At 27.8% G+C, this 27,807-nt stretch overlaps 2 protein-coding genes across 7 annotated transcripts in view; one reads left to right on the top strand and one right to left on the bottom strand.

Annotated features, from left to right (window-relative positions):
* Task6 (TWIK-related acid-sensitive K[+] channel 6) overlaps positions 1 to 27,807 on the top strand; it is a 96,521-nt gene that overhangs the window by 20,187 nt on the left and 48,527 nt on the right. The gene's annotated exons all lie outside the window — the stretch shown is intronic.
* Positions 27,186 to 27,805, bottom strand: LOC140664235 (uncharacterized). The gene is made up of 2 exons (XM_072889167.1): positions 27,533 to 27,805; positions 27,186 to 27,428 (listed from the first exon to the last, which is right to left on the bottom strand). The coding sequence occupies exons 1-2, from the start codon at positions 27,800 to 27,802 to the stop codon at positions 27,186 to 27,188; spliced, it is 513 nt and encodes a 170-aa protein (XP_072745268.1). The 5' UTR covers positions 27,803 to 27,805.

Raw genomic sequence — 27,807 nt, 5'->3', positions numbered from 1 at the left:
ATATTTCAAAGTGTCAAAAGATTAATATATATTTTCAAAGTTAATTATATTTGTAGAAAAAATTTTGGAAACTCTAAATTTTTTAAAGCTAACAACAGAATTTTTTTACAGACAAGTTTTTTTTGTTATTTTATTTCAAGTTGACTATACATTAACAGAAATTCTGTTTAAGATTTAATTACTTAAATATTAAATTTAATGTTGAAACTAACGATATTTAAATTTTATTAAATTTTAAGTAGAGACAACAAATCGCATTTGAGATAAAGAATTAAAGATTGAGAAGACATTCAGTAGATTTTAAATATTGTTTTTAAATTTGTACACATTGAATTTTTCTTTGTAATATTTATTGATAAAAAGTTCAGTTATAATATGTATATATTATGTGATTAAAGTTACATATTGCTATTATTAACAAAAAATAAAATAACTTTTGCAATCTCGGATTGATCGGAAAATTGAAAATAGATTATATTTTATATATTTTATTATATCTTAAATTTTATAATAAATTTCTCTCAATACAATTCGATATTTGAAATCATTTAAATAGTTAATATCAAATTAAATTTATTTAAAATATAAGATTTGTAGATTTTTATGTAAATATGTGTATAAGATTTAACTTAATTTTTATATGCTTTTTTTTAATTTAAAATATAGTTATTATAAATACTAAGCTGCAGCTATATAATGAAGTAATAATATATAGTTATGATAATTTTTTGGAAAGAAATGTTTTATTATAAAGGAAAAATCGTTATTTATGTAAAATTTGTTGGAAAATTACTTTTCTAAAAACGGTACCACATTGTGTGGACATGTTGATGTTCTTTTAAAGTAAAACGTGCGTGTTAAAATGTTACTTTCTTTCCTGTCTTCTGATTGGATTACTTGTTTGAGTAATCGCAGTAAGATGAATAATGTATATTCGCTAAGTTGCAAAGAAAAAAAAATTGTTATGGACAAATTATGTCATATATAACAGTTCGATAAATAAAATTACTTATTTTGATGTGATCTGTACTTAAAATTATCGATCTATGTAAAATGAATGAAAGGCTACAAGATTCGTAGGATGCGTAGTTGGCAGCGTGATAATCCTTGACAAATTGCAAGCCATTACCATCGAGGGAGGGCAATTCTTTTCCTTCGCGACCGAACATTTTCTTTTCCATTTATACTTTTCCTTGTCTCCTGATCGGTGACTCAACTTGACTAAACTAACCGTCGTCATTTAGTGGAAACAAATGGCAAATCGGTGAAACGTCACGATGTCATATTGCTTCTACAGAATAAGTTTAACTTTTTGAGATATGATATGCCAAAGATAATTGTTGGAACAAATAGGACTGTAATTGCCGTGTGCTATTTTTGTTAATCATATCCAAAAATAGTGGGGATAGAGAAACATCGACTTTTTTACTGCATCAATAATATTGATTTGCATACCCGTAATATAAATTACGCGTATATTTGCATAAATATATGAATTTAATATAACGCGCGTGCGCACTGCTGGTGTACGGTTGTTATTTGCATTCGGATAGGAATATCGACATCCAATTAACATCACTTTGCAATGGTTATACTTAATATTATTAATAGACTTTTAAGGCAAGCAGAATAATTTTTAATTTTATTCTTAAATTGATAATTTTAACGGCTAAATGTGATGATTCTTGTTCAAGATGTTTATTCGTTGAGTGATCAAAAAAAAATTGTAAGGTTCAAAATTAAGCCGAAGAAGCTGAAACACGCCTCCAAGATATTCGCTATGAACTGCCAATGATTTACATAATGTATACTGAATGCAAATTTAACTGCATCAATGGCGCTTTCGCCCCCCTTTGCGTAAAGTCGGAATTCAGCCGAGCGTCGGCAAGTATACCTTTGGGGAGAGTCGGCAAAATTTTCCGCGGAAATTTCCAAACAACAGAGCGATCTAATTCACGATGTCCTTAAGTGTTTGCCTTAACTGTCACAGTTAGTAAAAGTGTATGTTCTCAATGTATGATATCGGGTAATCACACATTTTTTACGTTCAGGATATGATACGAATGTAAGTTATATATATACTATTCAAGCAGTATATGGGTACTGCTATATAATAATAGTATTGGATATTGCTATTAACAGATACTATATACTACATATTAGTTGATAATACTATAATAAATAAACTGCTAATCAATATCCCATGAGCTACGAAGCGCAATTTAGCTTAAGTAACGAAGCTCTAAGTAACATTTATAAGCTTCTTTTTTTTAAATAATAAAATAGAATAAATTGTTGAAACTTTCTATACAATTTTAAATTTTTACTTAATTTAATTATTATATTACATATTATATAATAATAAAATATATAAAGTTATTAAAAAATTACATGTGACTAAAGTTAATGACTTTTTACTAGAGAATACGATTATGTATTATTAAAAATATAAAATGAAATATTAAATGAAATCATAAAATTAAATAAAATCAGTATTTTTTAAATTATTTTTCGCAATTTAATGACCTATTTCGTAGGAGATATTTGGACTTTTTGAATCTTTCGAATTTTTAAAAATTTATAAATCGTCGCTTTTCAATGCAAGTAAGAAGCGTGTTTTAAAAGTATGTAACTTGTTTTTAATCACAATTAAAAATAATGACGAAATGTCAATCATGACTTATTAGGAGATTAAGAAAGATTGATCAAATCACTCTTGCTTATAATACTGTTCCTGGATTCTTTGTTCTTAACAAATTACTATTATTAATTATACCGCCGTAAACATATAAATAAACCTAAGCACGGCGTAATCATTATTTATTTTAATCACTCTGTCTTTTAGCGCTATCCTTTAATTGATCCGTAAATTTTAAAAGTAATTTTATTACTCTATTATGCTTAATTTTTGTTACCTTTCGTTCTTTCTAAGAAGATCGTTTTGTTGAATTTTTTACATTATATATCATCTTTTAATCAACTTGAAACATTTGCAAACTAACTGATCATGATCGTTATTTCAAGGAACTGGATAAGTATGCATCAGCATAAAATTAAGTACTCACTTTTTTCTTATAGATCTTCCGTTGAAAGCAGTACAACTTTATTATAGCTAAAGAATTATGACTCGGAAAAATTAAGGACCTTGCAGTATATACTTTTTTTCCTGCAGTGTGCTATAGTATTTGTTTTACACTCCTGCTTTTAATTACTTGTATACAAAAATGTTTAAAAATAGCATAAGCATACATTTTTCATTATTAATTAAATTTTTTAGAAACTACACCTTAATAGATCAATTAATCGTGTAAAGATTTAGTCTATTTTATCTCTTAAACTTCGCACTATCGCTTTTTTCCTTTCTTATTTACGCCATTACATTATCTAACAATTAAATATGCAATATCTAGCAATAAGATGTCATAATCTTTGCTCAATTTGGTGTACGTATCTTAGTGTGAACGTGTCTTTAGCAGCCTGCTGGCTGCACAAGGTGGGTAACGATCAACATGTAACTGAGATTCGCGCGTGCGCGTTGTTCGTGACGTCATCAACGTACCACCGCGGCTCCGGAGGGTAGTTTTGGATATCGTTTCTCGATATCTGCATACCCGCGTGCGTCAACGTGTGGCGCGTGATACGCGTTGACACGCACGAGCATGGTGTCGAAAGTGTTTTTTTTTTTTTTTTTTTTTTCTTTTTTCTGCCTTTGCTGGCGCGAAATTTTTTTTCCTCTATATATCTGGATGCTGTTCACGCGATCCGGAAGGGACAGCGAATCCCTCTTAAAGCCGCTTTGATGGATATTTGAGGGACGATCCCTTTTTTTTTCTGACATCCTATTTTTATAAAAGGTATTTTGTACGAAAATGATTACGTTACGGAGGAAGGAATTGACGGTTTAATTTTGCATTGTGTAAATATTCGCCGATGTTGATTCCATTAAATTTTACGTTCTATTTTTATTTGATTGATAAATAGAGAAAACGTGCTACATTAATATACAATGTCAATATAGAAATAAATTACAGCTACTTTATGCTAACTTTATATTAAAAAATGAAAATAATTGAATTGATTAATAAATAATAATTAGGTTTAGCTTTTAATATTTTTATAGAGATGGAGTTTTATTTAGTAAATGGAAACAGAACAATTATTGCAAAATTATACTTGAATGCCAGATTAAACATTCGTTATGAAAAACTGCAAAACTGTTTTTATAAAATATTAAATTATTTGTTTTAAATATGTTAAAAATATATGTAGATCTATTATATAAAATATAAATAATTATAATAAAAAAGGAACCAAAATGTTAATAAGCATACGAGCAAATATTATATGCTATATTAAAATAACAAATATTGTACATATAGCAAAGAAGGAGGAAGGCATGAAGGTCCATGCGGTAAATTTTTTTTTATGTTTTATTGAGAAACATATATAATATAAGTAATTGCTTTCGCGTTTGAATTACTGTTTATGATCAATGATATTTAGTCTTTTACTTTAGTTATATATTTTACGATCGTTAACTGTTGCAACATCGCAATAAGGATGGCACTCATTAACCGCAGGTGCTCGCGCCCGATAACAGTTTTAATTTACGAAGCGTGCGAAAAGAAAACTCAGCAGCATGCTATGTTTGTTATGGCGAGGTAGATTTCAATTGAGATAATAAAAAAAACATATATAAGAGATAAGTGTATGTATGTCATATAATAAGTGTAATAAATATAGTATTGACAATTGTCATTAAGAATTGTAATTAAGAAAATAATATTGGGATGAATTAAATTTCAATATTTAATGATAAAAATTTAATAATTAAAATCTTAGCTCTAAAGCACAGTTGACTTTTAGTGTACTTTTTTATAATACAGAATCTTAATTTTATAGTTTTAGTTTAATTTTTTAGTTTTATAAAAAACGTAATTACTAAAAAATTTTAAACTCTCAAAGATTGTAAAAAAGATAGCATCCAATTAAATCATCAGAGTAAAGTTGTTCTCGTTAAGAGTTTCTTACACACAAAGTGTGCCAAAAAATGAATGTATACCTTACGTATACAGTACACGTGATGTGAATTTATTCTTTCATTTTATAACAATCGTAAATCTGGCAGGAAGGATGATCGCTGAAAGAAAAATCACCGAGAATCGTTTCTGTTAACCGGCTAGCAATTATTATCGCGAACGCGATAGGAAACGAAGAAGGAGTTTCCTAATTTCAAATCGTGATGATAGGCGTTCACCAAGTAAAACGGTAATTGAGATTATCGAGCTTGCTTACCAGTGACCAATAAGGAAAAGCAAAAGTCAATAGATTGAGAGAAATTTTCTCTTTCTCTCTTTCACTAGCATAAAATTTGTATATTTCATTTATATGAATTCAATGTAATAGTACTAATATCATAATTTTTAATTTGTAGTTAACAATTTACATAACTTTTTATAATTAACTTTTATAACTTTTATAATTATTAAGATAATATTTTTCATACTTTAAGAATATTCGATGATTCTAAATTTTGTATTCGTGGCATTTTTATAGAAATGGATGAAATTTTTTTAACCAAAATTTTTTTCAATATTTTAGTATTTCATTTACACTAGATAAATTTTTTATTTACGTAGAATTTTTTCTTCTGAGTTATGAACATTTCATGGTACAAAAATATATATTATTGTTAATTCTTTTATTTTACGCTTTATATTTATTGTCTTACTTTTCATATTCAGTACTCTTGTGAATAATTCTTTTTACGATAAGTATACATCGATTAATAAGAATGATCGATTAATATGAATATGTCGATTAATAAGAATAGGCAAATTAACAACACGCAATATCAAATGTATATACCTAAATTAAAATCTATATTTTGTCTTATAATAAAACCCAGCATCTAAAAATTAAATTTTAATATATAGATTTATAGTCATGCTAACGATTATAATCTCTAAAGATATAATAAGATAAATATTTTCTCATATAAAACTGCGAGTTAATAAATCTTATTGTTAGCAGTTTACGTTAGACATGAAGTTCGCGGACTGCGACAAAGTTCTGACAACAATGTCATTTTCGACGGTAACTTCTGCCAAAGACCGCGTGTTAAGCCGGCTAAACAAAGGCGGATAAAAGGCAGATGTATCTCAGAGAAGTTGGACCTGGTCGATAAACTCGTGCTAAATACGCCGACGACGCGGATTATACTCCGACAATTAGGAAGTTCCTACGACACAAATGGAACTCTTGTTCGCGTTTAATGTCGAGGCGAGGTGGATCGCGAGGTCAACGAGTTTGTCTCTCGAAGCGTCGCCGAGAAACACTGTTAGTAAAGTTGCGCAAACGAGAAAATAAGATATAATGTTTGAATTATGTTTCGCATGGCAACTTATTTCGGTGTAATTCCCGACGTGAGCTTACTATATTCCAAAGTTTCTATATTCCAAAAGTTTGAAAGACGCCGAATTATGCAAAATTCCATTCTACACTTAATCATATTTTGCGATTCGATTTAATCGATTAAAATATTAATTTTAAAGATTTTATTTATATTCTATAATATCGAGTTTTTCACACTCGCACACACATTTGTCTTTAAATACTAGAAAATTTTAAAGATTCTACAAGTTTTTTGTTTTAAAACATTGCTTAAAAAACACGGTTTTAATATGTATTATCTTTGTGCATACTTAGAAATAGAACTGATATAAATTTTAATATTTCATATTCTTTATTTTCCAAGGTTATCACAATTTTTTTTCTTTTTGCTATTAAATGAAATGTGCTTCTACAAAGTTATTTTTTTTTTTCTATCAGCGTAGAAAATATTTGTTTCTATACTCTTGGTATAATAATGTAAATTAATTCGTAAGTTATTTAAGGCCAATATTTTTTTATGTTTCTCTCTTTGTTTTTCTTTTATGGACACTAATATTTTTATATTTTATAATATTGATTATCTTTTACTAATTTTTTTTATTAGTATATTTTATTAGTATATAGTATTATTATTTATATATATTATTTATGTATAGTATTATAATTTATATATTTTTATTAGTATATAGTATTATTTTTGACATTATATCTAGGCTTGACATATTTTTTATTATTTAGGTAATTTTATTGTATAATACAATTACATAATATAATATTTTATGATCTATAATTGTAATATGGAAAGATAGTAACGATTTCTAAATATCATTTCTTCTTTCCACTAAGATTAATATTGAGATTACTTCAAAGTACCAGATATTTTGCTCTGATATTTGAAAAAAAAACTTATATTTCTATTTGTGACAATGCTTTTCTGTCATCCCTGATGTTAATATCTTTCTCACTTCTCCATACTTTGCACAAGATCGACCGTGATGCGTCTTGTCGTTTGCAATCTACACCGAGAATGAATAAACCTCAATAGGAATTTCTGCTTTTCATTCGTTCTCGTGTCTTTTATCTCTAATATTTTTTTATACTCTTTGTAGTATTTAATATTTCATGATATACGAAAAATTATATGCACTAGATAAACACAATGTTAGTTATTAATCTTCAACATTAGTCATTAATCATATTGTTGTTTTCTTCTTTAATCATTCATGTTATAAAGATACATTTATTATTTAATGTTCCAATTTTACAAATACATATACTTAGGTAATTCTAGAACTTTTAATTCTGGTTTTAATAATAAATTCTATGATCAATTTAATATCACTTCAAAACTAAGTGTCGACAAAGTTTCACAATTTATCAATTATAGATATTTTAAAATAAATTTTTCTGAACTACAAAAGTATTTAAAATATTATTAATTAAATAATTAAATCTCTCTTTTTGATTGAATTAGTTTCAGTTTTTTAATTTTAGAATCTTTGTTTAGAATCTTAGTTTTTTAACTTGAATTCTATATTTAATAATACTATAAAACTGTAGTCAATTTTTTTGATAATTTTTTCTTTAAAAAAATATTAATTTTAAATGTTTTTTAAAAAGTTATTAAAATCAAGATCGAAAGTTATGAAACATTTTGCTACCGGTGTTTTTGTAAAATCAAATGTAACCTTTTTATGAAAAACCGAATTTTTATACTGGCATTTTATAAAAAATTAAGTTTTTTGTAAAAATTATAAAAAAGTTTGCAACATATATGCAACATTAAAACAATTTAATCAATTTTTAATCGTATTTTTGGCAATCAGTGTTTAAATTAACAATTTTTACTTATGTGGTTATTGAGAAGAAAAGAAATTTTTTTTTAGTCTATGATTACATATATGTATATATCTTTTTTACAATTATGAGATATTTTCCAGTTTTTAAAATTTTTTAAAGTGATATATTGATGTAGTGTTTTTTCTTTCTCTCTCTCTCTCTCTCTTTTTTTTTTTTTTTTTTTGGATAGTCGCTTATGTAAACTGTTACAAGCTGTTTTTTTTTTCAAGTACTATTATTATAGAAAACGAAAAAATTCTCTTAGTATTTTAAGGTTTATTGGGATTCTTTAGAGGACAATAGATTACCACTAACAGATTCTCTAGAGGGGCAAAGTAACAAACTCTCTCTTTCTTTTTAATGGAACGGTTCTTTCAGAATCGTAGAAGTCTAGGAAAGAAAGAGGAGAGATAGAAAAGGAAGAAGACAAATAAATTTTTTTTATTTTATGTACAGTTAATGTATCTATTAAATCTTTATTTTTATTTTTATTTTACATGTTAAAGTATTACAATAAATTATTGAAAGGCGAATATTTATGAGAGATTTCATTTTCATGTAAAAATCAGTATGTATATGTATATTTGTGTGTGCATTTTTTTTAGAAATATGCATTTTTTGATGAATTTATGTTAATTATTATGCAGAATAATGATAAGAATTTATTTATATTAAAAAAAATGTATTGTTTTATTTAAAAAATGAGCAGAGTCTCCTTTCCGCTTTGCTGGAAAGTCAGAGAGATACTGCATTTGTTTTATATAAGATCTTAAGGAACTTCAAAGTATCAAAAAGGAATTTTGTCATTATCTTTAATAGTTAGAAAACAGTCTGTGATATTTTACGTAGACCATCTTATATATTTCAATCTTCTTAACTGCTATGGATGATATCCTGGAATGTTCCACGTGTAACGATACCGTTCATATATTAATATTTCTTTCGCGTGCTGGAATGTAAACTTTGATAAAATGGATTACTCTTTTATACATTGCCTAATTTAAAATCAATTTTATGCAAAGATCGCTAATCCTGCACTGTTATTTTTATTAGTCGACTTTTTGTTGTTGTCAAGCAGACGTTTTATTTGACAACTTGGTAGGGAATGTCCTTTGTCTATCTATCAGTGAGCAGGGAGTGGACGAATGTCAATAGGCCTCGCCCGGTGGTGCAAACACTGTTCAAGGCTTTGCCTTGCTCCAGCTTCTGAGCCTCTAACCGCGAGTTTGTTTGATTAGAGACCCGTTAACGCTTCTACTTGACGCGAGCATTGCTCCGTTAATATTAAAGTTTGAAGGTTAAGCAACATGCCTCTCGCACTGTCGAAGAAAGTGCTAGTGGCTATTGCTTGTTTCTACCTGCTGTGAACAATATGTATCTTGATTTATAAATTTATTAATATCGTTAGTTACATGCGCCAGTTACATGCAATAAGATAGGTCATGTCATTTTATTTCAGATTTTATTTTACATTCGAACCCTGGCGATAATTCAAACCCTTCGATAATTTAGTATAGAAATATACATATCCCTCTTGTATTTCATGTATACTTTTGTGCTGTTTGTTTATAAACTGATTGTTGCCGAAAATTGATTTGACCCGATTTTCATCATTTCGGCAGATTCTATATTTACGCTCGCTATCGATTTCGTAATTCTCGTTTAATCATCTAAATTTGTAATAATCAACCGTCGCGACATCGATTATTTTTCGTCTAGGAAACGATGAACAACTATATTAAATCCACTTAGTCTACTTGGACGTAAATCAATTGCATTAGGAATGAGCCGTTTATTGGTTCCCGTTGGGAGGTCTGTCTGTCACTAGATCTTATACCTTCCTCGCCGAAACTTCTTGTTAATCTACCGCGAGATAGTCGTTGCCTCCGTAAACTCATAAACCCGACGATGCTTGATCACCGTGTCGATATTCTTACAAAGTATTCTTCAGAGCATTCAACTTTTCACAATGATATTGGCAACGTCAGGTGTCGGTTGCCACTCGACCTATCGAACCGTTTTTTTTTTTCTTTTCTTTTTTTTCTTTCTCTTCTTTTTTTCTCTTTTCCTCCTTCTCCTTTACTGTGAGTAGTTCATCGTGAAACAAAGTTGGCCATCAAGCATGAGTGTTGATTATCGAGCATTATTATCTCGAGTGTTTGTATTATTTTGTTAATATTGCGAAAAGAATAAAAGATAAGAATCGATTTTAATACCAATTTTAATCCCGATGTATTTACATATTTACGCATTATTTAATATGTTGAATTGATTAATCTCTGACTGATTAAGATAAAAAAAATTTAATTAGAAAATTGAATTTGAAAAGTTAGATACGTTGAAATTAAATGAAAATTCAGTGAGGAACGCATGTTACATTATTACAGTTTTAATACGATGATTTTTGAAATGGCCGGAAATTGAAAAGCGACACATCATAATTTAGAGAATGCATCCAAAAAATAGTGTATAACGTTGTGTGTTAAAAAGAAAGTGATACAATAGCTATGAATATCATCTCGACTATGCAAAAAAATTTATGAGTCTATTCTAGGTTATATGTATAACCGACACACACACATACACATATATATATATATATATATATATATGTGCTCTCCTTTATCCAATTTATTTATTACACTACGGCGTGTCGAAATGTGATAAGGATTTATCGGTTTAGTGATTCGCTCAGATCGCTTCTATCCGCTTTATCTCTATCTTTTTTTCTATAATAAGTTCCTCTGTCAATGATTTTATAGTCATAAGAACAGTATAGCATATTTATTTTTTATTTTTTAGTTATCGGTACAAAAATATAGTAATTTTTAAAAGATTAATTAATTAAAGTGAAATATATAAGCAATCAAATTTATAAAAATAATAATCAGTTTTTATTTTTATAAATTTGATTACACACATACACAACACACACACACTATTATGTCAACATATGTAATATATTGAAATCAATGAAGATACATAAGATTGAAAGCAGTGTATCAAAGAGTTAAACAATTTTCTGAAGGTTAAGATGTTCTATAATAAACAATATGCGCTATATCTGAAGTTGATATACTGTGCATGATATTCAGAAATAATGTTGCACAAAATTGCATTTGAAGTCAAACGAGTCGTACCAACACAAGTTAGCGGTAAACTTAGTTAACTCTCTCGTCACTCTCTCCACTATTAATCTCGACAGAGATAGCGTGTCGCTAATCCAGCATTAGTTAACTCAGATATCAGTGTAATTTAGTTATAGAGATGCTCTCACGTTTATACGTGATACGTGGGTCCAACGAAAATGGAATAATCTTTGCTTAATTGTCAATTTAAAATTTTTTTTTAGCAAATGTTTATTAACCTTTTAAAGCTACAAAACTTAATAATTTAAAATAACTGAATTATCTTTTTAATTAAAACTTGTAATTACGAGATGAGGTGGCTTAATCATTTATTAAAAATTGAAAATATAATTAAAGTTTCATACGTTTGATTTTACCTGTATTTTTTTATTAAAGTAATCTCTTTTCAATTTTAGTATTAAGGTGAAAAATATTTCATATTTTAAATTGCGTTACTAAAAAACCACATCCCAGCTTACGAGTTAATTTTATACATAATTGAGCTATTTGTGATTGCAAATAACTTATCATTTTGCTCACATAAGAATTATAGTTTTAATAAGACTTCCAAGATTTCCAGAGCTTTTAAACATAAAATGATCGATACAATAATCACTTTATATGTATGTCTTCTAATATTATTACTATTTATATAATTCTTATTACTATATAAATCATTTACATACATAATTTTTTCTTCTAATAGTCTTTTAAAATATTTTTTAAAGTTTAATTCAGAAAATACTTGTATTTTATATTTAAAGAATAAAGAATATTTTAGTGAGGTATAAAATGAGATAGATGATCGTATTTTAATGTACTTAAGTTCTTGGGAAGATTAACAAAATTGAAATTTAATACTAATCTATGTGACAAAATGCGTTTTTCTCTCTTTTTTCTTGTTATTTTCGCTAAATTCGCTAAAAATTGCATTGTCAAGAGGCAGCAATATAATGGACAATCTTTTCGAGTTCAATATTCGATATAAGCTGTGTACATGAAGTATTATTACTGTAATAATTTACCGCTATTCCGTTCAACTATAAATTATTTGATTGACTTGAAATTGGTTAAATCGAAATTTTTGAAATATGAGAATTAAAGCGTGACAGCTACCAACAATTTTATTGGATGGCACTTTTTCTAATAATTTTTTAATATATATTTATGTTTAAATATCTTTCTTAAAATTAAATTTTTATCAAAGTTTATTTTTAAAAGAGGGCATTTCTTCATGAAATAATTTTAATCATTATGTAAATTTTTGTGTTAAATACAAATATGATAATCAAGTTTCATGTATTGATCGATTATTCAATATATAACGTATTGCATCTCTTATCCAATGGAATTTAGGACGGATAAGTCTGGCTTGTTTTTTGTACGCGGATAATCTGCTGGGAATACGAGAAATTGAGCATATGCCTGTAACACGTTTATAACATATCTCCGACGGCGAAGTTACACGAATAGAAAATATATAACGATACAAGGGGGAGGGGGAGTATAAGTTCACGATATATTGCAGTTCTATCGTTTCCTCTATATCCACCAAATTCTCGACATAGCGCGCTTTTCTTGAGGAATATCGGTAGACGCATTGATAAATTACATCGATAAACCATTTGAAGTTAAAAGTAGACACTGCCTTTCCAACATATGTTCCATAAAAGTTTTAATTTATTTATTTATTTATTGTTTTTTTTTTTTAGAAAATTAACTGAATTCAATATTTAAAATTAACTGAATTTTTAATAATTTAGATTTAAATTAGTTAATGAAGAGATAAGCAAATTAATTGAAATGAGTGACTAATTCGTGGTTTACAGTCCATCTATTTTCAAAAATTTTTTAAATTTTATTTTAAAGTTATTATCATATAATAATTCAAAAAAGCGCTTAAAATGATGAGAATCAGAGCATAATAAATTGTGACTGTGGAATGCCATGATAAAGGACATTCATCGAGAAAAAACGAATGTTCCAAATTGAGCAACAGAAGGAAAAATGGACTCGTATTTATTTCTTATTATTGTTATATTGTTATTTTAGTTTGTTTTTATTTTACACAACTACTTCTCTCAAAAGATTATTTTTCTTTCTCTGCGCCATGACGGGATATGTTCTATAATCTCTTCTGACCGTGCTTTCAAGAATTGATAATGCAATTGATTAGATCGAAAGCGAATTTGTTCTCACATAAAATTTTTAAACGTTTTATAAAACAGCAAACTATTAAGCAAAAGACGGAGATACATGCAAATGAAGGATTAAATTCTATCAAAATTTCAATCGAATTTTATACAGTCTCTTTTTTTTTTATTTGCGCGCTTACAAAGACTAAAAATAAAGGCTAAAACTATAATAATCGCATTAAATAATGTTTCTTATATATTTCTCTATTATTATCTCTGATATTTTGAACGTTGAATATATTTATTTTATATTATGTTTTTATAGGTCGCCTACTTGTTCACATGCATAAAGGGATGATTTACAAGAGATAGATTTGGGGGTGTGGTCATTCGCCAACAAAACCACACCCATATCTATGTTATAGCAAGGTTGTCTGGCAGATAAATAATTAGCCACGTGGTTAATATCGATCCGGAAAATTGAATTCTTCGCGTGTTCATATAACGTATAAACTTCTGACATATACCTACTTTATTAAATTAAATCTTTACATTATTGTGTGGACCATGCAAGTAGCCCTATCTTTCTCATTATAGTAAGAGATTTGAATATAGAAAAAACAGGTGCATATTGATATATTTTTTTTTTTAAATTGTGTGAATCATAAATGGAGAAAAGAGATTACGATATCAAAGACGATATTTTTTTTTATAAGATCCTGCTTAAATATTATTCTGCTTGCATTGTATGATTGAAACAGCAAACAGTGGATAGTCTGTCTTGAAAATATCTCAACGTTTCGTGAAGCGAATAATAAAACGTCGAATATGAATTTCGTTCGTGCATTTTAATTTTTTGTATTATATTAATTAAATAAAATTAAATAATCTAGATAAAAAAAGATGATAGGTATATATAATCAAATTTTGACAAGATATTAATATTAATATTTTATTTTACAGGCACACACATATTGTTTTTGCAATATTTTTATATTATTTGAAGAATCACTCTAATATATATTATATGATGCATAACTCAAGTTATGTAAGTTTTTTTTATTTGATTTGACATATTGTTGTAAAATAAATTGATCAAAGTATCTGACTCGATGCTATATTAGGGCTTTCCATTTAGCGATACAAGTCGACATAAGCGTTATTTTATCTTTGTTGTCACTAGATGTGGAAAAAAGGCAGAACGACACTTGTGTCGCTAAATGGAAAGCACTCTATATATAACGATTATTTGTGCGTATTGTTGAATCTGTCTCGCAGTGAGATAAGTAGAATGGCTATTTTCTCGCCGCCATCCTCGAATTTGGTAGATTAAGGAGCGGAGAAAGGATGGCGAAGGGGTATAACAAAGTGGTGGAAGAGTACAGCGAGATGTAGAGGGCCGAATAGCACTCGAGTGGATGCTGGGCTCTTCCTCGGCCGATATCGACCCGGTTACAACCGGTCAATGCTAAAGAAAAACTAAGGTCGCGGTTACGACCGTCCGCAAACAAACGTGACGGTGCGCTCGTAAATCTCGCTCGAGTCGTAATTCTTATTCGTCCACCAGAAAGGTGTTTTATGAGCAATTTAAAAATAAAGCAAAACTTTTTGCAACATTTCTGAGGACAGTTTTCCTTCATTAATATTTTTTTGAATGTATATTTTACATGTTATTTTAAATAGGAAAAACAGGAAAAGTTCTATTATTAAACTGATATTTTTATCGCGAAATTATAACAAAGTGTAATAGAATCACACGGGATATCTTTTCAATCCGATTCCAAAGTTTTAATTAAAAATGCAACAAGCTTAAAAAGCAATTAATTTTAATATCATTTAGAAATAGAGTTATTTAATTTTGAGAATTACAACGGTTATGGCCAATTAAACTTCAAATATACAATTCAATAACAGATTCGTTTTTAATTTTATAATCAGATATTTTTCCTTTATATTGTAACTGTAATGTAAATTGTAATTCTATTTATTGCAATGTGTTAAAAGTTAGAAACTTGTGACGCACAATAACGACCATGTATCAAGTGTTTATTAATGAAAAGTATATTTTATTGTATAATCTATAATTAGAAGAAAATCTGACACTTTGTCTCTCTCTTTCTCTCTCTCTCTCTCTCTCTCTCTCTCTCTCTCTCTCTCTCTCTCTCTCTCTCTTTCTCTCTCTCTTTGTTTTTTGAAATACTAGAACAGTTTAAGCGCGCGCTATTTATTTTGTTTGTGTTTATATTGTATTGTATGGTTAGGTATGTGTTTATATTGTGTTGTATGATTAGGGTATATAGTGTATGTTAAAGTTAAGCGTTAACGTTTCTTTTTCGCAATGTTAATTGATTGTTGAATATTAAATTTTAATATTTACGGTTGACTTTAAGAAAGACTTTATTCTTCTTTTTTTTTCTTTTTTTTCTCTCGCTTTCTCTTTATTTAATATTATATCCCTTTTCCTTCTCTCTTCTCTGACAACGAGACTGCGAGACAATCAATCAGCATCGCGGAAAAGCGATGACGATATCAATAAATGCCTTTTTTAAAGAGGGATCGGCTAAACTACTTTTATTACTTATAATAGGAATATTTTCTCGACACTTACAAAAAGTAATTAGAATCTTTAATATTATCCATAATTTTTTAAACTAAATATCTACTAGCGTATGAAGTATTATATATAAAATTTGTTTTTTAGTTATAAATTATGTATAAAATTTATTTTTCAATTTCTTACATTTTATAACAATAAAAATGTCTGAAAAAACTTTCATATAGGAGCAGCGTTGGTCCTGTGAGAGTTCATCATAAATTTTGGCTAGCATAAGATATTGCATAGAGTCTAGTTAGTGAAAGCAACAATGTGGAAATTTTTTTGCTCGTTAAAAGCTTTTAGTTGGGACGATAAATTCGTTCTGTGTATTTGCATTGTACGAATAGAGCAACAAATGTTTAATAGATCTCACTGTTTAATTTCTTTTGATACCGCGTGATATGCGGATGAAAGAAATTCACACATAATGAAGCAGAAAGATGTACTCTTTCACGATGTAACCTCGATAATAACATGAACGAAATTACAATTGAATTGAATTACGGCAATACGAGATTCTAGTTAGTTGATATGCCGTTGATAACCTAACCCAATCATCTAAATTCTGTTCTAATTATACTTAATTGATTAATTATGGATAGACATTGTTTGGATAAAATAAATATTTATAAAGACATATGTATATTATATAAAATCATTCTTTTATTTATTTATTTATTTATTTATTTAATTTATAAATTTTATATATTACTTAATATAGATATTTTTGTTTGTATTTTATTTTATTTTTAATTAATCGCGTGGGATGTGCGTAAACCTACACATATAAATAGATTGCAGCGCTAATCTGACAGGCGACTTTAATCGAACTCAAGTGACTCTTATATAATACGCAAAGTTTTAAATATAGATCGCTTTCTATTAAAATATTTTTTGTAGTACATAATTAAATATATTTTGCTTTCTTTCAGTATGAACATAAACCAAATATAGGCAATAAAAATGATTTATTCTTGGCAAACTGTCTCTATTTTTGAACAGCAACGCGAGCTTGTTGCCTTTTTGAATTTTTTCTTTAGACCGTCGTTTTGATCAAAATTAGCAACAATTCGATAAATATGAAAATCCTTGTTGAATCTCTAGTAGTCTGAATCTATAGTCGTCTGAAAAGAGACAAAGGCAGAACGTCCTACGAATCATATTGGTTCATAAATCATTGACAGAAAATTCGTGTTTTTGTTCCAAAGGATAATCTTCTTCCTGTTTTGTGCCCCTACTGCAGCATCCCTCTCCAACTATTCGCTGCGTTAACTCTCCCCATGTCGAACACTCTCAGTTTGCTCTCGACAACGTCATCCAATCCTCTTCACGCCGGCCACTCCGTTCTCGTGCACACAAAAGGAACCCGCGTGGTCGATGCTGCAACTCGTCGTATATAACGGTTTTGACGCACGCGTGGAAAGGATGGATGATGAGAACGACGAGGAATCGAACAAATGAACTGGTATAACCAGTATTGAGAAAGGGATTCACAGATGATGTGCAAACAAACGCATTTATTTAACATTTTAGTTAATGTGGAAGCAAGTTTAGAAGGATCGATATTGATCTGGGAATAACGACAGTTGTTCAAAAACAATTTCATTATTTACTTATTAGAAAATATTTTTTTATTTTTTATAACTATATCTCTCACATAATTATAAAAATTTTAATTTTTGCTTGTTGACATAATGCTTGTTGTATATATTGAAGAACAAATGTTCTTTCTCGTCTGTTGTAATATTATTACGTTACAGATAATTTATAATAATGCTGTTCAAATAATTAGGCTAGATAGAATGTTGCATCGATATTCGTTTTGCTCTAATTGTACGAATTAATCAGATCTAACGAGCAGGTACAAAGGATAGTGAAGCTTTGCACTCTAGAATATAGAATTACTTATGTGATAACAGAATTATCGATTATCGCGTGCTTTATATTTTGTGAACATAAAGTAACACATTTTTTCTGTGAAATACGATAGTACGATGCGCTAGCAGTAAAATAATTTCGCTCTTCAACTAATGGTCACAAAGAGACAAAGCGGAAAGACAAACGAACCCGTCCGAAGTGTCGATGGAACGAGCGATAAAACGATTGTACCTTCTATTCGAGCGTATCATTGCGAGATAGAAAGAGAAAGAGATACGTGAGTTTTCTACGTATGTACGTGGCACAGAAGAAATACCATAGAGATCGCGGTAACTATTATCGTTACCGTGAAAGCGCTTTATGAGAATACAGCTAATCCGAGAAGATTCGGTAGATTGAATACATTATTTGTGCGAATTTCTGCACGGTATATATTCCGATAGTGACAGTATCCACAAATTTCGGAAATCGAAATATGCTACGATAGAATAGAAATTGAAAACGATGTCAGCGAATTTCAACGACAAAATATTTTCAAATATCAAACAAATATATTTTTAACTTGTTTAGGTAATAATTTTTAAATGTTTGTTTATTTTTTGTTTTGCTGCTTTTTACATTCTTGTGATTAATTTTAATTTTCTCTGCGATTTTAACTGCAAGGATCTTTATTATTATAATGTAGAACAAATATAAAATTAAATGCGTTTTTTTTAAACAATTAGATCCATTAACGTAATATGTCAAAGTTTCTAATAATTAAAAAAATCAATTATTTTTTGCAGTTATATATAATCAAGTATTATTTTTATATATATTTGTTTTACATTTCACATTCTTCATAATTCATTCTAAATAAATACTTTGCGGCATATTCTATTTTCTTTATCTGTTACAATATCAGGTCAGAATATGACATAATATAGAATCGGCTTAAACTCATATTATGTAATCAGGTTTAATCCGATCTCTTATAATACATCGCCTAAAAATAGTACGATGTAAACAGTAGCCTTTAACCGAACAGCCTTTATGCGAATAAAATGGTTATGTTAGAAACGCCCACTACTAATGAAATTAAATTGCATCTGTGGCGGCGGAAATACGGTGGGGAACTTGGTGGTGGTAAAGAGATGGGTAATAATGTGGTTGCAAAATCATTGGCGCAGTCGACACGAGCAGCAAATTAATTTTCCTGAATTATGCATAAGCAATTCTTTGCAATCTGGCACATGAGCTTCGACATTTGCAATACCATCAGTATTATTATTTGCATGTGCAAATATATTGGTTAGAGTGATAATTTTTGTTCAAGCATAGCGATTATTTATTAACTGAAATATGATCAAACCATATTTGCATTCTAAAGCAGTTACATTTATCATTCTTCCTTGAATTGTGCCAGTAATAAAATATTGCACAAAAGTAGAGAAGAAAGAACTTATTAACTATCTTTAGCTCATTTTTTATATACATATATTTTTTTATACATGTATAAAAATGTATATATGTATATATATATATATATATATAACACACATTTTTTATATACATATATTTTTATATCTTATTAATAATTGATAACGTAAAATAGAAGAATACTTATTATTATTGCAATGATGTAATCAATAATTAATGAATTAATAAATAATAATTTATCGTGGAAAGATATGAAATAGAAAATTTTTCTTCAAAATTATTTATATTTGAAAGAGATTTTTAATTTATGTTATTTTTTTTAAACAATAGATAATTATGTATGCATTCAAACACGTTAGTAATCTATGGAATTCATGATAGAAATATATGCATGATGCAAGAATTACATTATGTAAAAACCAAAAGCGAAGAAAATGAGGATTTTTAATAGTACGATACCGTTATACTTTTTTGACTACTAGTTACACGAATCATTGATGTTAAATTTATTTCCGGTGGCGTAATGTCAAATTGATAAGATTTTTTTTTTAAGTTCAAGATTTTAATTTATTTAACAGATGGAGTAGTTTATCTGCTCAAAAATATCTTTTACTAATTTCCTGTTTATTCTTCTCATTTTTAGTTATTATCTTCGCTTTCTCACCATTGGATAACATTTTTAATTTAAGTTAGGATACATTTTAATAAGTTACGTATTTTATGAAAATTACGTTTAATCCTATAATTTGCACAAAAATAATAGTAATTTTTCAATATAAATAAAAAGATTTATATGATATTAGATAAAAAGATTGATATAATTTTATATTGCTACACATTTAACTATGAATATTGATACGAATTTTTTTTTATTAATTCAGAAAATTCTAAATTTTCTGCCAGCATTCTGCCCACTCAGGTAAATATTTTACTCAGCAGTTAAAAACATGATCACGAACATATAATACACTATTCTATCAAATTTGTCGTTTGTTACTTAACAATTGCTTATCATACATAAAGCGGTTATTAAACATTTCTCTTAATATTTTTGTTTGATATTATATGCACGAAAAAAGGGAAAAATTATTCTTCTCAAAATTAGTATTTTTCTTAATGATAAATAAATTAATATCCTGTAGACAAATATTATAAAGAAATGTTTTAGAAGTAAGAAGTTACAATAAAAAAATACTGAATGATTTATTATTATTTATTATTGTGTTCTTTGCTTTTCATAACAGTATAGTTAAATATTGAGTAAGAATATTATTGATAATTATAATTAGTATTATTGATAAATAGTATAATTATGTAATGATTATAATTTTAATTGTAGGAAAAAAGAAAATATTAATAATTCAATTGTAGAAACATTGGCTTAATGGTAAAAAGCTTGTATTTACGTTTTTTTCGATGTTCAATTTAAACACGTTTAATGCTTGTGAATTACCCTGTCTTATTTTATTGTTAGCAGAAAAAGAGAGCATAATTGAGCTCATATTTGAATTACATATTTTACGTGAGTCGAAGTAAAGGGTAACTGATGTGATTTTATGAATGCTTGTAAACGTTTTGGCAAAATTTAAAATTATGGTATTGTTTCAACGCCGCGCGTGGTAAGGTAAAAGGTCAGCGTTCACAAATTCCTTCAGTTATATCCTGCATTACGTCCATCCCTGTCCTGTTTTGTCTATTACATTGCAAATTCGACGAATTATTCGACTAACAAATAACCATTTTTTCTTATTCTCAGACTTTTATTTCCGTTTTTTTATCCGTAGAATTTAGCACTAAATGTGACTGTTCTATTTTCGTGTTGACACTGAACACATTTGTCATGTCACACAAATGAAACACAAAATTAGATGGATACGCTAAATGCAATGTTGAAAAGAATTGTGAATATCTTTTCTTTAACGTTATTTTTGGCTTTATGGAACAATTCTGACACAAATGTTTAGAACAAATAAAATGTTAAAGTAATGAGATTTATCATTGTTTAAGGTATCGTTATTAAAAATATTATTAATATGTTAGTACATTATAACCAGTTAATGTCATGCTATAATTGTGAGAACTCACGTTGTAATTTATTCGGTAAGCTATATTGTATTTTAGAATACAAAATATATAAGTAATACAGTATAACTATATTGAATTATACATAAGAGAAAAAACAATATGTTTATTAATACTCGTACATGGTTACACACAATAGTTTTTTAAAATTTTTTTATCTTTTTTTTTACAAAACATTTTTGCCTATCTTTTTGGAACGATCTTGTACCTTTAATTCATTTAATTAATTAACTTTCAATACTTTAGCATTATGAGTGTTAGTTAATTGAATCATCTAGTTCTCTAAAATCTTATATTTAGATATCTAAAAATCTTATATTTAGATAATTAAAATTTTCTTTGAATCATAATTGTAGTAGCATAATATATCGATAACAATGAGAAAGGAAGTCATTTTTTTCATCGTGTAAACACATATGACTTATCGCAGTTTATTATAAATTACATCACGTCGCTAACACGACGCTTTTATAGTTTGAATACTTACTGCTTAGTCCAAGGGCAGTGCCACGATCAAAGGACCGGTTTTGCACTCAATGCTTTTCGCCGCACATAAATCTTGCCGTTTGTTCACCCGACCATAAAATGGCACCAGGAAGGTCAAAGGTTAAAATAGTCGCTGATTATTGTTAGTCATCCTCATCTTCGTCTTGGTTCTCTTATGTTGAGACAGTTGTTATCGTGCCATGAACGATTGGAATTAGACAGTTCCATATGTATTTTGAATATATCTATTATATATATTATAAAAAAAATATATATAATAGCAAATGTATTAAATTGTTTAATTAATTTATTGAAAAATTACTTTTTTTCTTAAAAAAAAACAAAGAAGTAGTCTGATCATTCGATTTTTTTTTTTTTTTTTTTTTTTTTGAGAAATGAGTTTTTCATATAATTGTCTTTTAATTTAAAAAAAAAATTTAAATTTTTACTTTTTTATGTGTAATTAAAGGTAAAAATAGCATTTTAAAAGAGATTATTATTTAATATTATTTTTTTAAATTTACATTTTCTGGTATAAAAAATATGTAATTTTTAATTTTAACAGATGGATGAAATATATTAATATAAAATATTTGTTACTGAAATTTGAAATCTAGCTTAATTAATTAAAGGTGATGTATATTAATTATATATTTAAAAACTTTTCTATTATTCATGAATTATAAATTCAAACGTGAGAAATACAAAGTAAAATGAAGTTTTTTAAACTATTTTTTTAAATGGGATAAAAAATTATAAAGAATGTCATTTTTACTTTAAAAAAAAGAGAGCGTATTCTACATATTTCTATATAGAGAGCAGATTAAGTTTCGTCCGTGATGACGTCGGAGAAGGCAATTTATTGACCCGAATGGCTTTGGCCTAATTCAAGATGTTCCGCGCTGAAAAAGGAGAGATCGATCTTATTCGAAAATTTGTTGTTAGAACACGAAAACTAATCGGACGTTAATGGCTGTCGCTCTATAAGTGAGATCAATCTCTTTAAGAAGAGACACCTTTTTTTGCGAGACAAAAGTTACATTACTACTTACATTGTATACATATTAAAGTTTCATCATTGACAGAAACATAATTGATATCATTATTAATCATAGACATTGTCTATACATATTAAATTGAGAATAACTAAAAAAGTATACATTAAATTGAGAATATCTGGAAAAATTGATAAAAAAAAAATAATCAAAGAATGCATATTATTTCATTACCGAAATATTAATAACTGTTTTAGTTATAAACATTTTTAAAAGATTTTATAATTTCTAAAAATTAAAAATTTCTGATAAAAATGGAAAGGAGGATATTTTAATTTAGTTAAATTAAAATAATGTTACATATTTTAAAAGATTTTTAATTAATTTTATATTTCTATCTGAATTTTTTAAATATACACTTTAATATCTAAATCTTATTATCTAAATGGGGTAGAAGGGTTAATAAAATTAGATAGTATTTATTTTCAATGCTACTGATTCTTGTGTGTATCTATTGTATATAATATTTATAATATTAATATAATCTAAGAAAACATTAGTTAGTGCAGATACTGTTGATTCCAGCTTTGACCCAATTTTAGACATTATTGTTTACTGACCGAAAAAAGATATTCAAGAAGCTTAAGAATGTTGGCTGTATAGACCTGAAAAGGACTGGATTGGTCGACTTACCAATCCCTAAGGGTCTAATCATCAGAACTTGGGCGGAAACCATTCTTATTCTTAAGATTGGATGCGATTAAAGTAAACTGAAAGGGATTATTGTCTCGTGAAAATCTAGTTAACGAATGCTTTGTGATCCATACTAATTCGACTTTTTGTTTTGAACAAAATAGATTTAATATCTCTTTATCTTTATATATATATATATATATATATATATATATATATTATTGCATTTCTATTTATTTCTAGTTTCTTTATATTACGCAATTTTATAAATTATTTTAATAGTTTTGTAAAAAAAAAAACTATATATATGTATATTTTGTTTCAATATTGTTTCCATTTATCTGTTAGAAAATTGCATTTACAGTTTATTGAATTAAAATGATTTTTTTTTCTATTAAGTCATTGCAAAATAAAACATTTTGAAAGTTTCTTTTTTGTAAAATACTTTTGTATGTTACGTTAAAACGTAAACTAGTGGAAAACTGATGTACATTTTGATGTCGAAATAGATTTAGGATGCGAAGTAGAGAAAGATAATACATAATTTAACACTTTGAAACTAAATTGTATTCTATAATACGAGAACATACACACACAGTATATATATTTTTATATTATAATTTTCAAAGAAAGAGTTTTGGGGAAACTTCTTCATTTATAAACTTTTTGAATTTTAATTGAATTAAAATTATAAACTGGCACATTGAAACATAGTGATTACATATATATATATATATATATATTTTAATTGCTTTGTAATTACTAAAAATTAATTATTATTTATATATAAAATCGACATATTTATATATAAAATCGATTTTGATGTCGAAATAGATTTAGGATGCGAAGTAGAGAAAGATAATACATAATTTAACACTTTGAAACTAAATTGTATTCTATGATACGAGAACATACACACACAGTATATATATTTTTATATTATAATTTTCAAAGAAAGAGTTTTGGGGAAACTTCTTCATTTATAAACTTTTTGAATTTTAATTGAATTAAAATTATAAACTGGCACATTGAAACATAGTGATTACATATATATATATAATTTTAATTGCTTTGTAATTACTAAAAATTAATTATTATTTATATATAAAATCGACATTTTGAAATAATTTTTACATGTATTTTTAAAAAAGAAACTTCGATTAAGATCTGTTTACGTTGTCAGTTTGAAATACTTTTTACGCTTCTTACATTTCTTTAGGAAGAGAGATAATAAAAAATATTTTTGTAGAAAATTAATGTGCCATTTACATTTCAATTTTACATTTTTGAAGTAGATGACTGGTCTCATTTTACGAAGTGACGATCAAAAAATTATTTGATTTAACCCGCGCGTTTAAAATAGCCGTCGTAATACTATTTTTCTTCTCGTAAATAAGAAAATAAATAAGAAGTTTATTGATTCTTTTTTTATCTTTATATACTTATTTTATTCTGTGTAGACAATTATCCAACTTTTTATAAGCAACATCATGTTCGAGTAGATATTAATCATTTAAACAGTTATTGTAAAATTTTACTTTGAATTTTGTCACGAATTATAGATTGTTTAAAATCGACTTTATATTATGCAAATAATTATGAACATAAAAATATACGTTACGATTACATAGATTTAAAAAGGAATAAATATTAAGCATTTATAAAATAATGAACGTGTCTTCTTGTACATATTTTCTTTTGTATTTCTAATATTTCACTCAAAATATCTTGAAGATTTTATTCTATCTTATCGGAAATATAGAAGCTGCGAGAAGTTATTGTGCGAGTTTATCTCAGGGGTCCTGTCAATATTTTTATTCATCGTACGCCAATTGAGTACACGAGTGCATCGTCACTCTCTCGTTACCCGATTTGAAATAGTGTATATGACATAAGAAGCCAGTTGCTTGTAAGGGTTTCCTTGGTCCTGATGTCACAGAGACATCAATATCGAATTTCACGTCTGTTTCAAATCGAACTCGAAATGTTCTCTTGAGTTTCACGAATACTTGGGGATTTCGGAAATACGATCTCTTCTTCCTACGGGCATCGGTTATCTGAAGATTCTCTTGCATCGCGCATATGACATTTATTGTTTCTTTCTAATATTCGATATAAAGATATTCTGCAAATTTTTTGTAAAATCAACATATTTCGAAAAGGAAAATTAATAGATTAGTAAACATTTTTGAGATAATTTTAGTAACAAGGGTTAAAGGGTTAAATTATCTTTTGTTAGTACTTATTTATTAAATATATAGATATGAATAATTTTTTCTTGTTTTGTTCAAGAAGAAAAAACTATATAAATATCTTTCATAAGAATTCGTCATATTTATTTGGAAGGAATGATACAAATATTTAGAGCTAAATGTAAAGATAATATAATAAAGATATAGATGTGCTCAGAAAATTAAAGGGGATGAATATCATGTTTTTTTTCAAGCGTAAATACTCGCGAGCATGTATAGGACTTGTTTGCGCGAAAGAACGAGATAAATTTTTATATTATGTATACTATACGTTAATGTTTTGAGAGAGAACTCCAAAAACTTTTCGGTCAAGAACTAAAGTCTGTTAAGGAAGAAGAAATCAAGAAAATATTCCGATTTCCCCAGTATGCAGAGTTATTTTTAATCGAAATATATTTTGTCGGGAACATTCTCCCTCTGGAATAGTTGACGGTTATTTTGTTATTTTGCTATTTTATATGTTACAACCTATTTACAGACGACTTTATTTGTTTACAAAAAGTCACAGGTCTTTTGCTTTTAATTGAATTGCTAAATAAATTTAGTTGATTTATTTTCAATGAAAGTTTAATTTTACACATGATTATTTGTAATATTATTTGTAATCTTTATTTTATTCAATTAATGTATATTCAGAAATCTATAATCTTTCACTGTTTTATCCACAGTGATATCACTTGAATTATTCGAACATAATTTTTCAACTATTACTGTGATATTATGTACATAAACACGAAGAAATTAAGAATGTATGATAATCTACTTTTTGCGTGTCGAATCAACGTGATTTGTGCACTTTCCATACCACCTGTCTTTAATGACATATTTTTCCTTCATTGTCGATTTTGACGCTGAAAGCTTGGATTTCGACCCCAAGCTTAAGCTATGAAATCCGTCGCAGCGAGTCAGATGCAGTGGGACGCGCGCAGAAATAACGTTCGTTATGCAAACGAATGCTAATGTTAACGAAAATGTGATGGACAGGCAGTAACGGAAGAATATATACGCAAAGTTTGAACCGTCGCGTAGAGATTGGCGGAGTCTGCTTTTCACGAGATGCGCGGACCGCTCGTCAATTTTTGGTTCACCGAGAACATAACGCGGTCAATTTATTTGGAAAAAGGGATTTATATTCGTGATGCAAGATAATTCTTTGCGATTGTTACTCGTCGTTCTACAATAATGCGATAGGTATTTTAACAAGGCAATATGTGGATATATCTTTTAATATTTCTTTCATGACTGAAATTTTTTACATGCTTTGTGCGCTTTAAATCAAACGAAGCATTTTATTCACCCTTTTCCGGATCACGCGGTAACGTACATCCGACTTGTTTCGAATACTCCACGATGATATCTTTGAGCCGTTTCGTCAAGATCACTTGATCTTCGACTCGCCGCATCAGCCGATTCTTTTCTACTTCTAAGTCGTTGAGTTCTTGAATTTTTAGCTGTTCAGCATTGCACGATCTTTCTACAGCTTTACTTGTCTCGTATATGATTACGCTCCACAAAAGCCCAAAGACTAATATCTTAAAGATTAGATCTGAATTTTATTAAAAAATTGTTTAACTTACTCTATAAGATTAATGTATGTGTAATGTTCGTAAAGATTGTACATGATTGTTATTATTACTTCGATTAATAATTTTGTTCCTCGTTCCATCATGTTGCTGTCATCAATACGACGCTCTCTTTTCGCTATAGCTAAAATTCTTGGCGATGCTATCTTGTCTTCGCACCAATAATAGAAACGTCCCAGTTGAATCAGAACATATTTTCTTAGGAGCGGCTGCTTCTTCATATGCTTCACTACAAACTTTGACAATGGTTGCGTGATTTGTTTTAGGAATTGTCCAATAAGATTCGCGCCAGGAAATCCTTGTATCACCATTGCTTCAAACATTCATC

Source organism: Anoplolepis gracilipes, chromosome 3 (assembly GCF_047496725.1).
Source record: "Anoplolepis gracilipes chromosome 3, ASM4749672v1, whole genome shotgun sequence".
NCBI classification, from domain to species: domain Eukaryota; kingdom Metazoa; phylum Arthropoda; class Insecta; order Hymenoptera; family Formicidae; genus Anoplolepis; species Anoplolepis gracilipes.
The sequence above is the reverse complement of the archived record's forward strand: the minus strand, read 5'-3'. Positions and strand labels throughout refer to the sequence as shown.

Coding starts and splice junctions, on each gene's coding strand:
- LOC140664235 (XM_072889167.1), bottom strand. CDS start 27,802: ATGTTTGAAGCAATGGTGATACAAGGATTTCCTGGCGCGAATCTTATT. Junction 27,429..27,532: donor GAACAAAATTATTAATCGAA/GTAATAATAACA, acceptor CTAATCTTTAAG/ATATTAGTCTTTGGGCTTTT.